Source organism: Trachypithecus francoisi, unplaced genomic scaffold (genome assembly GCF_009764315.1).
Source record: "Trachypithecus francoisi isolate TF-2019V2 unplaced genomic scaffold, Tfra_2.0 Lachesis_group13, whole genome shotgun sequence".
NCBI classification, from domain to species: Eukaryota; Metazoa; Chordata; class Mammalia; order Primates; family Cercopithecidae; genus Trachypithecus; species Trachypithecus francoisi.
The window spans coordinates 81,504,750-81,517,081 of NW_022681458.1; the positions used below are offsets into that span (position 1 = coordinate 81,504,750).

The following is a 12,332-nucleotide window of genomic DNA, read 5'->3' on the forward strand; positions in this document are numbered from 1 at the left end:
GGAGTTTCATTCTTGTTGCCCAGGCTGGAGTGCAATGGAGCAATCTCAGCTCACTGCAACTTCTGCCTCCAGGTTCAAGTGATTCTCCTGCCTTAGCCTCCCGAGCAGCTGGGATTACAGGCACTTGCCACCATGCCCGGCTAATTTTGTATTTTCAATAGAGATGGGGTTTCACCATACTGGTCAGGCTGTTCTCAAACCTCTAACCTCAGGTGATCCGCCTACCTCAGCCTCCCAAAGTGCTGGGACTACAGGCGCAAACCACCACACATGGCCATCAAGTCGTTCTTTATAGCAGTGTGAGAATGGACTAATACGGCTGGCATCTGGGAACCTGTCTTTTGAAAACCTTTCCTAAATGATAATGTTGTGCCTGCTGTGCCAGCCCACTTAAGATCGTACAATGAGATTTACGATGAACACGTTTCCTTTGAGAGAGTCTGGAATTTTGGTTGACAAGAGGGTGCCAATGTGATCAATCCTCAATTAAAAAAATAAAAACCCGAACTCTGAAACTAAAATGGAGTTCCTGATGTACTGCACACATTACTGAATTTTAAGTTGAAGGACAGGTGTATAGGGAAGGATGAAAAACATGGATTCCTCTAGACTCCTCCTGATGTCTTTTTCCATTAATAATCTGGCTATGTATCTTTACTATGTCACTGTAATGAATCTTAGCTATGAGTATGATTGAATGTTGAGTTGTACGAATCTTTCTGGGGAATCACAGGACGTGCAGGTGAAATCGGAGACTTCTGAAACACTACTATGTAAAGATAATAAACAAGGAGAGGATCCTATCATCATATTTCACAAAAGTATATGTTAATAAAATTCTGCTCTTTGACCATATGGAAACATGAAGCATAATATCAGAATAGAAGGCAGAATTTTAAATGAAATAAATGTAGCATTAGGAGAAGTTTAATAATTAGCCTTATTTTTCTCATTTTGCTGCAGATCAGTGAAAATCTCATCATGAACCAGTAACAGACATGTGCTTAAGAACTACGAGGTTAAGTAAGTTTTGCCTGGATATGTCTTTCCTCCGATTTACTTTCTTCTGAAACTAAAAGTACTAAAAAGAAATGTTATGTGTACAGGGATAATTTTAAAAGCTGAAACTTTTAGTAAGTCATTAAAGATTTCACTGAAATAGTCTACTTTTAACTGTTATAAAGAATGGAAGAGTATTATAAATTAATAACAAATTTTGTTCTTGAATACTTTAAGATTTGAAGTTTCCCTGCCAGCCAAATAACAACGTAAAAACTACCAAAACCAAACAAACAGAGACAGTGATACTTCTAACTTTGTCATAAAACTGTTTTTATAGTTATTTCCTCCTTATTTATAAATACTGATATTTTAAAATTATTTATGGAAGACAACATTCACAATCTTCCACAATCACCTGAAAAGGAGCCCATCAAATCAACTCTTCCTATGGGTGGCAATATTTTTAAAAAAACAACAACCAAAACCTCAAATTTCATCCATTAATATATACCTGCATTTCTGTAATTATAGCTGACGATTTCTGACAATATAACATTTTTGATGCAAAAGGCTCTAAAATTCCATGTACCAAGATAAAGAATAACTTTCAAAACCAGAACCACACACCTTTTGCTGTAATTCTTTCACTGCAGAATCTCTATCCATGCATGCCTGCCGGAAGGCTTCATATGCTTTATTGAGTTGCTCGCCAATGTTTTTATCCATTCCTCTTCGTCCTGTAGCATCACTATAAAGGATGGAGTAAATGATAGGTCTGCAAAATAATGAGAACAATTTAGATAATTACTAAGTTACATAAATCTCATTTTAAAAACGCACCTTAAAGATAGTTCTATAAGGTTTACCACAAACATTATAGCACCAAATACTAAACATAAGTCTCATCTAAAATCCTGACTAGAAATCTTATGAAACCTTAAGTTCTACAATTTTTAAATATTCTTATTCTAATGTTCAAGGAACAAGTGGGGTTCCAGTTTAGGAAGATGCTACTTTGAGAATAGTAATCTATAAACTTAACCTAAAAATGAGAAAATATAAAAGGCCATTTTAAATTCTTTATTATGGAAATGTACAATAAGATCAGCAATGTGGGAAGGGATTTCGTTTTACTAAATGGACTCTTATTCCCACTTACGATGTGAATTCTTGCTACACTGAAATTAGAGCAAAATTAAATAGATAATAAATGTTTGTGGATGGAGTTCACACTGTTGTTATCACAGAGCAATTAAAATGTGTGAAAATGTTCTTATTTTAGCACAAAATCTAGGGAGAGTTGCTGTTGCATTATACATTTAAAAAGAAAAATCACATCCCTTCAGTCCTACCCCCAATACCTATTAGTTTTCTAACTTCCCTGCTGTTTCTGAATACCGGTGATTTGCTCAGTGGAGGTAATTTGGTTTTATAATCTCAGTTTGCATAACATCTCTTAATGCCATTCCTTTGCTCTGAGCAGACTAATGACTACGATTCTTCCTGTCCAACTGTAAAAACCACAACACAGGACCTTTCTGTTAATCCTCTAAAAGCCACAGACTAGACAAAGTTCTCTATCACTTATATTGGGTACCAAGTTATTTCATATTTCTGAAAATTCTTCAAAATTTCAGTCTCTAATCTGTCCTAACATCTTTTGTTATATCTTTAGGCACACTTTTAAAATTTTCACATTTTCAATTGAGATACAATTCATATAGTATAAAATCCACTATTTTAAAGTGTACCGTTTGGTAATTTTTAGAATATTCATTAATCAATCATCACCATCATCTAATTCTGGAACATTTTAATCACCCTCCCGAAAACAGTCCATACCTATTAAGTTAGTCCTAATCCTCCTCTTCCCCCATCTCCTGGTAACCATTAATCTTTTTTTTTTTGTCTCTATGAATTTACCTATTTTTGACACTGCATATAAATAGAATAATACAATACATGCTTTTCGTGTCTGGCTTCTTTCAGAAAGAATAATGTTTCTGAGGTTCATCCATGATGTAGCATGTAACAGTACTTGACTCCTTTTTATGGCTAAATAATATTCCATTGTATGGATATGCAACATGTTGTTTATTCCTCAGTTGATGGACATTTGAGTTGTTTCCACCTTTTGGCTACTATGAATAAGGCTACTGTGCACATTTGTGTATACATTTTTGTATGAACATGTTTTCAGTATTTTCAGATATACACCTAGAAGTGAAACTGCTGAGTCATATGGTAATTCTATGTTTAACTTTTTGAGGAACTGCCAGTTTCCACAGAAGCTGTACCATTCTACATTTCCACTAGCAATGTATGAGGGTTCCAATTTCTCCACATCCACACCAATACTTCTTATAGTCCATTTAAAAAATTACAGCCATGGCCGGGCGCGGTGGCTCAAGCCTGTAATCCCAGCACTTTGGGAGGCCGAGACGGGCGGATCACGAGGTCAGGAGATCGAGACCATCCTGGCTAACACGGTGAAACCCCATCTCTACTACAAATACAAAAAACTAGCCGGGCGAGGTGGCGGGCGCCTGTAGTCCCAGCTACTCGGGAGGCTGAGGCAGGAGAATGGCGTGAACCCGGGAGGCAGAGCTTGCAGTGAGCTGAGATCCGGCCACCGCACTCCAGCCTGGGTGACAGAGCAAGACTCCGTCTCAAAAAAAAAAAAAAAATTACAGCCATCCTAGTGGGTGTGAAGGCGTACCCTATCAAAGTTTTGATTTGCAGTTCCCTAATGATGAGCATCTTTCCATGAGCTTATTGGCCATTTGTGTATCTCTGGCAATGTATCCATTCAAACCCTGTGTCCACTTGTAGTAAGTGGGCTATTTCTCTTTTTATTGTTAAATTTTAAAAGTTCTTTATATTTTCTAGAAACTAGACTGTTATCCAATACGATTTGTAAGTATTTTCTCCCATTCTGTAGATGCCTTTTTACTTCTTGATAGTGTCCTCTGACACACAATGTCTTTTATTTTAATATAGTCCAATTTACCTATTTTTTTCTTTTGTGGTTTGTACTATTGGTGTCATATCTAAGGAACTATTGCCTCATCTAGGGTCATGAAGATTTTCAACTGTTTCTTTTTAATAAGTGTATAATTTATATTAAAGTATTTGATCCATAGTGGGTTAATGTTGTATAAGGTGTGAGGTAGGGGTCCAGATTCATTCTTCTGCATGAGGTTAGCCGATTGTCCTGGCACTATTTGTTGAAAGGGTTATTCTTTTCCCACTGAATAGCCTTGGCACCCTTGCCAAAAATCAACTGATCATAAATCACAATGTTCTTTTAAATACCCACATGCAAGTAATCTTTCAGCCAAAGTTTTTCATTTTAAGATACTAAATACATTTTAAGTAATTTACCAGGTTCAATAAAAACAATTCCAGGGTTTTGGATAACAATGTCATTACTTTCTGAAAAACTGAAGAAATGGCAACTCTATGCATCCCACTTAGGAAGTTGGTTTCTACTGCTATCTCTGACAGATGAAAAAGTTGAAATCTTGTTAGGATAATTAACATTGCTAGGATCTCTGCCCAGACATAGACAATATGGAAACATAAGCAATTAGCATTAATAAAAAGCACCATTTTGAGTATTTTAGACACTGCTTCATTCAGAAACATACTAAGGCTACTTACAAAAAATATATGAGATTAAAAATAAATATGCAATGAGGAAAGAATAAGTATAGGCAGTCACAGGGACTATAATATACTATAATATACTAATACAGAAGTTAGAGGTTTTAAGTAGCTAAGTGGCTAAGTTAAAAAGCCTTAAAAAACTGCATGTCATGAAAAATTGTCAATGTAAACCACACCTGTACTTTCAGATCTGGGACAAATAAGGGCCTTGAACTGGAAATTCATCTAGTTCCTTGCTTTGTTCTATTACTGACTGACCCTTAGTTAACGGCCACTAAATCTTCTGGGACCAAAGTTTCCTTTTCTTCAGTACAAAAAGGTGTTTGGACTCAATTTTTAAGAAACTTTCTTGTTCTACAGTTCTTGAGTTTATGAGTTAAAAATGCATGTCTGTTCCATCAACAAGATGCATTCTTGTTTTTAAAAATGGAAATGCAGCACTAAAAATAGCTGCATCATATGCAGGTAAATCATGTGGAGCCATCACTTCAGGTCCTTGCATTAGATCATTAGATTACACAAATGTCACTAAGAGAGGAGCTACTGAGTAAATTCCACACAGATGCGTCCTATTTCCTGAAATAAGAATGTATGCTGAAGAAATAAGTTCCAGGTTGATACAAATAAGTAAATGATACTTTTAATGCCTATTTCACAACCAAGAAGGGAATTAGGTGTTAGATCAGCAACACCAACCAGAGTAAAAGGAAAGTCTCTGGGACTCAGCTAATTAAAATGGACAGATTTCAAATATTAACACCCTAAACTTTAAAGCCACTTGTTTCATTTATTTATTTTTAGCATTTGTTAAGTATAAAATTAATTTAAGAGGCAGCTACATTTCAATTACATTTCAGTACCCCTTCCGCAATATTTGCCAGACTCCAGGAGAATGCTTTATATTTATAGTAAACATGCTCACACCTAAATCTCATGGTTAAGCTCATTCTTCAAACCCAGGAGACTACTACAGCAACCTCTCCCTTGAAAACACTCTCGTAATTAGGGTTTCGCTTTATTTCTGGATTTGGTTTGCTGGTTTCCTTCCACTACATGAGAAAAAAATTCTGAAATCCCAGAAGGTAGCAGGGTTAGCTCAATGCAAATCACCATCCCAATCTTGTCCCCTGCAATTCTTCTGGAGCGTGGATACTCTCATTTACCCACTGTTGTCCCTCTAGCAGTAATTCCTTTTTTCCTACCCAGACCAGTGGTTCAGACAAGCAAAACTGAGGGCAGCAGGTTCTTGTCCCACCTCTCCAGCCCAGTGATTGACCATGGTGTGCCTGTCCATGAAGAAACACCAGGAAAATCCCTGCTTCCTCTTTCATTGATCCCTTGGTTCAATAATGAAACTGTCCTGGAGTAGGAGAGGCAGCATGAGCAAGAAAGATAATTTTCCCTTCCTTTGGTAAAGCTTCCCAGCCCTAACAAAGCTTTGATTTTAATAAAATATATCCCATTACCATTCAATTAGAACAAAGTATTTGCTGGCTTATCATGTGAAGGCACCATATGGGGAACAGCAAGGGATTCAGATATAGTACTATCTTAAAGTTATGTTTCTTTCACAAAATATTTTCACCAATTCTTCATTTCCTATTACATATTAATATTCCTGTTTGACTGATAAGGCTCAGAATGCTTAAATGATTTATCTATAGCTATAAAGCTGTGTTATGAACTAGATTAAATCTTTAAAATTCTTAGTTCAAGGATTGTTCATTAAAGCCAGCTGCAAAGTGCTCTCCAAGGGTGTTATGGTTAATATGCTTATTTGATAAAATATTTTGTGCCAACTATGAGCAGAAGTGTGCTGGATACCACTGATGCCGTGAGAACAAAACAGACATGAAATCTCCTCCCATGAAGGTACCATTAACTGTAACTTGAAGCATACAGTAGGTGACTATTCTAAGATATCCAAAAGGCTATAGAGTTTGGAGAGGAAAGTTCATCTATTTATGAAGTTTAGGAAAGGCTTGAGAGGTAGGTGGTATTTGAATAGGATTTTGAAATATAGGTGGGAATGATCTTACCCATTCCTTTTATTTAATTATCAAATGGCAGTCATCCTTTTTCAAACAGGTTTCCCATTGCGATAAGGATGTTTTTAATATTAAATAATATCAATTCTTTACTAAAACAGGCCCAGGATTATATGCATTTCTTATGCACTGCTCAGGTTGATTGTCCTAATCAGGACAACCATACAAACCTGAGACAATTCTTAAGCATAACAATGACGGTTACTATAAATATGACAGATCAGGCTAAAGCTTTTCCCACCATGCCTGAGAGCAAGTAGGGGTGGAAATGAAAGAAAAGGCAAGTTCTGTAGCCTTGATTTTCTTTGTTATTAAGACAAAGAGTTTGGATAATAGAGTTTCCTTTAACTTTATAATTGTATAGCATTACCAAACTATACAGAGCACAAAAACTTTTGCTCATAAATGATATCATATATTTAAAAAGAGTAGGTGCTTTGTCTTAATTTATGTTACAAATTAAGCCTTGATTGCAAACCAGTTGCTAGGGCATTTCATTTCAGAATGGTGAGAAGCAAGGAGTAAAGTTATATAGTGTGTCCTGGAAGTAAAGAGATGATATGATGCTGTAAAAATATGTGATATGAAAAATATGTGATTACAAATAATACTGTGAAAATTACTGTGACTTTTGTTTATTCAATAACGTTTATATATTTCCTCCTAAACACTTTACTAAGTAGAGTGAAAAAAAAATACAGGCTTTAAATTCAGACCCAAGATCTGCAATTTCCTAGCCATTTACTGAACTCTGAACATCAGTTTGCATATCATACATAGTTTGTAGGGTTACAATAAAAATTGAGACCATATATACAGTTAAAAAGTAAAACTTAAGTAAGACAATATATAAAAGATGTTATTTGTTCTTCAATATCCATTCTCCCCTTCTCTTATAGTACTAATACTTCTGATTTTTAGCTCGTGTGGTCAAGTGACTATGTGCTAGTCATTGGCAAATGGGTGTAACTTCCATAACAAGTTTTCCCTTTCACCTTTTTCTCTTTCCCAGTTGGATGGAATGTCATGGTGACAAGCCACCTGGAACACTGTGATGCAGGCAACACTTGTTTAACTACTGCTTTGTGGGTCTCTAAAGGAGGAACTAACTGAGCTGTATCCTGATTGGTACAACGTTCAAGACTGGTTCAGTGTTGAACACACAGTAGGCACTCCTTTTCCCCCTGGGAAAGAGAAACAGTCATGGTCTTTGCCTTTTTCTCCAATTAAAGCTTATAATTGAGTGAGGCAGACACACATGAAAATAATTAGCCAAAAGGTCAATTATAAATGTTTAAAAAAAAAGGTCTGGGCACATCTTCATAGAGGTCTGGGTAGCACAGGTATAATCATTTGTAGGACCTCACCCAATGGTTCACTAGAGATTTATGCATTTCATTCAAAGTTTTACCTAAAAAGAAGAAGAAAACTGTTAAGCAAAAGGTATAAACAAGATAAAGGCTCAATAGAAGGAAGAATTAAAATAAGAAGGATTGTGGAAGGCTTCACAGAGGACCTGACACTTAAACCGGCTCCCGAAAGATGAGAAGAGTTTCAACAAGTAGAGAATGAATGGGGAAAGTACATTCATTCTGAAAGAGCAGAGGCCCTGAGGAGTCGTTAGTATGGTGCATTTAGTGATGGGAGTGAGTATTCTGTTTACGCAAGTCTAGCATGTGTGCAGAGATGATACAGAGGTGAGGGTGCCAAAATAAGCTACAGTCAGGGTCAGCACATATGACTGTGCTATACTACAAAAATCCTAGGGAAGACCATACGTAAAGACCGTGATTGGAATGGCATCCCATAGAGCTGTAGAGTACACTGACCGCATAAACCACATGCAGCAGACTCAGTTATGGCTAGACTATAGCAGACCTCGAATGTCACTCTAAGAAATTTAGTCCTTAACATGTTGACACAAGGAGTAATGAGAGGTTTGCAAGGAGATGATAGACATATTTTAGAAAGACAGAACAGATAACAGCACAGACTACAAACTAGTAAGGGAGACAAAGTGAGGCTACACCACAGGCAACTATTGCTGTATTCCAGGTAAAAGATGAGGGTTTGAACTAGAGCAGGGGAAATAAAGATGAGTGGATTCAACAGACATTTCAAGAGTAGAATTAACAGGATTTGATGGCCGACTGGATGTGCACAATAGACAAGAGGGCAGCAATTCAGGTACCTGTGACTGCAAATCAGTTGGCCTGAAATGGGACCTCGGAATCTACATTCTAATTAGCACAGTGCCTTGGGATGGTTCACCAGCCAGTATTTTTCAAAGCATCCAGTAGAAAGTGGTGATAGCCAGACATAAAGAGACAGAAAGAAAATTTTCAGGAGAGGGAAGATACTGAATCCAATTTTGGACAACAGTGCTAGAAAAGACATCATAATAAAGAGGAAAAAAGCAACAACTGTATAATTATCTATAGGAAAAAATGAAGACTAACTATGCCTTCCCTATTGTTTGTATTCTTGAAGACTTGTTTTTAATGTCCCCTGATACTAGTACATCCTTGGATGGCCAATTAGGCCAAAATCGTTTTACCAAAAAAAAAAAAAAAAAAAAAAAAAAAAAAAAAGCAGAAAAAACCCTACATTTTTGAAAAGAAAACAATAGAGAAAAGCAATACGCATTATTGCACCACCTTACAGCACAAGATGTACATGTTTTTCCTATCAAATATTAACCAAAAAAGAGGACAGGCCCACTTATTATTTATTTGAAGGAGGTCAGAAGGAAAACTAGAAAATGCATAAAATAGTGTATGACACTTTATGTCTGTTATTTTATGTAAAAAGACTATTAATAAAAGATGTAGAAATGTTATCTAATACTCTGCTTTGTTAACCTTTATACTCTGTTAAATAACAGGAAAAACAACTCTGGCAGAGTATTTGAATGCAAGATTTTCCTTAAGTATCTTCTACTCTACCAGATTTATAAATAAATAATAAGGTAGTACTAATGATTTTTCAAAAGAGTGGTAGAGTTTGTATCTATCTTCTGGTCTTAACCAGAAAAGTTTGAAAAAAAAAATTTTCAGTAATCTCAAAAAGGTCCCCTAAAACACAAGACAATAATGTAAGAGAAGTCACAGGCTGCACAAGATTCATAAATGGTAAAATTGTTTTGAAAGAGAAGTAGTTAAAATCTTATGAGCTAACGGGTTGGCTGCCCCTCCATTATCCGAGTCATTTACTGTATCAGAAAAAACCACTATGGAGGAAGAGAGTTCTTCTATGAAAAAAGAGTTGAAATTTCAAGAGATAGAGGACCTTTTCACAAAAGGGCCTAAATTCTCTTTAAATCACAATTTAAAATAGCTGAGCAGCCATTTAGCCTTGAGAACATTACCAATGATAAATAGGAACAGGCAAAAACCTACATAATTATAAAGCTTTACTCTGTGCTCTTAACCACTGGCACAGGGCTCTACAGCTCTTCATATCCCTTGTTTTTAATTTCCCTGAGGACACCTACAGGCTGTTGGATTTGCAAGTCACAACTTGTTTTATTAGAAGTAATTGTGAGAACTTGAATAAAAAAATAAATAAGGTTTCAGAGATTTCCAGATCTCCATTTTCAGTTATTCCGAAGATGTTTAGGGTATTACTTTAAAATATTAGCTTAAAACCAGATCTAATATTTTTAATCCAGTACCATGCAACAAGTTCTCTCCTTCAGACTGTTGAATATTCCTGAAGAGAAGCCTACAAAAATCCCTGGGCAGCCCAACAGACCAACCTTTCAAACTTGCATCTGTGCCAAAATTACCCAACTTTCTACCCTTTTCAAGGCCACACCAGTTTACCTCAAATATGAATATTCAGACCTACTAAATCTTAACACTTGCTGTGCCACCCTACTGTGGGGAAGCAATAGTTGATTAGAAATTCAGATTTGCTGTTTCACTTCCTTTTGTCTCTGGAAAAAAATAAAAGACACTATAAAATAAAGATTGCAAACCAAATTTTTAACTATACCACATCTTGTGTAAAAGGTACTAATTTCTCTGTTAAGGCAATTTAGATTAGATTCTCTAAATTAAAAAGCCTAGTCAACTGAAGATAAAATCAGAGTTGAAGTACACAATACATGTCCAGTCTAGACAGGCTTGGTGATGGGTGAGAGTAAACAAGTCATTTAACCTTTCTATGTACCTCTGTTCCCCCATCTCTCCCAATTTAGAATCTTGGGGTAGAGTCAGGTTATAGGACATTGGTTCACAACCTGTCAGCACATTAGAATCATCCACGGTGGTTTTAAAAAATACATTACCAAACCCTGTCCAAGACTCCTGGATCTAGTTTTGTACAGGGGGGAGATGTAAGATAAATTTAAAATTACTGCCATACAGGGTCAAGTCATAGTTTGGAAAGCACTATAAAACACTACACAAATATGCACCAACAAAGGGAAACAGGCTTTCATAAAGTTGCCTTTTTTCCCATAGTGATCTGCTTTTTTAATTATTCTATAAGAAATATATAGAATTTAGGAACAAAAATAGCAGTTGCTAAGGTAGAAGACTTTCTCAAATAAATAAATAAATAATGGTATTTTGATACTTTGGCAGATGGCCCAGAGCAACAGCACTTTATTGATCTTGGTTCCATAAAACTTCCACAACTCATCAACTTGTATGACAAATGTTTTCTCTATTAATGGCATTTGCATTGAAGTTCTTGTTGAGAAATTTGACTGACCATAGCCCATCTCCCACTAAGTAGCAATGACACTTTTAACTTGATGTTCCCCCATCAATAATCTAATCATCCTAATTTTATTTAAATTCTCAAACTATCTACAGACAGTTGAAAGACAAGATAGATCTCAAAGACATGCCTTTAATTCAAAGACGTACAAAGAGTCATGGATCAGAAGGACAATCTCAGTCTTCTGTTTGAATGGCAATCATCCCAACAATGAATAAGGTAGTTCCCTATTTGATCATGGGAAGCACTGGGGTTGGGGTAGGAACAAGTATCTATTTGCAGGTGCTTTACATAAAACTAACTCATTTTTAATCTTCCCTCTGCAGAAGCATATATTGTCTTCCCTTTACAGAGGAGGAAACTGAACTCCAAAACTGAGCTTCAAAAGGGTAAATAAGTTGCATAAGGCACAGAATTAGAAAATAGAAGAACCAGATAAATCTAGGTCTCTGTTGCTACAGCACAATCTCTAGCTCTCTCCCCTCTAATTTAGTTTTTATTTTAATCAGAGCTACGCATACCTGTATCTTAATGAGTTGAGCAGTTCTACAAGAAAAATGGTAGTTCTCTGCTTTCCCCTTCCTATTTCCTGCTTCACCTTGGCAACAATTCTTTTGACTAATTATTTTTTGTATTTATCTCTGTATCTCTAAATAACATGTAACATGGCCACCACTGATTTTTCAGTTTTTGTCTCCCCATCATGGAAAATTAGGATTCAGTTCTCTTTAAACATTCCCTACCTCCTATTCTCCCAATTTCCCCAATACAGTTATTTCTAATTTTTCATTAGATTAGCATTCAGCTTTTACTTTCTTATTACTATGTAATGCTATTCACTGCTGAACAATATAATATACCATGGATGCTTTTCCTTTCCTGAAA

The 12,332-nt window shown here is 35.9% G+C and overlaps 1 protein-coding gene across 6 annotated transcripts in view; it reads right to left on the minus strand.

The window, feature by feature from the left end:
* The window catches only part of TANK (TRAF family member associated NFKB activator), a 107,306-nt gene that overhangs the window by 56,503 nt on the left and 38,471 nt on the right, over positions 1 to 12,332 (minus strand). For 4 of the 6 annotated variants that reach the window (XM_033231309.1, XM_033231311.1, XM_033231310.1 and 1 more), the window contains exon 2: positions 1,630 to 1,777. In XM_033231309.1, the coding sequence (XP_033087200.1) occupies positions 1,630 to 1,728 (99 nt within the window). In that variant the 5' untranslated portion in view covers positions 1,729 to 1,777. Of the gene's footprint in view, positions 1 to 1,629; positions 1,778 to 5,926; positions 6,032 to 12,332 lie in introns of all 6 variants that reach the window. The other 2 variants (XM_033231312.1, XM_033231313.1) reach the window with 1 other exon arrangement.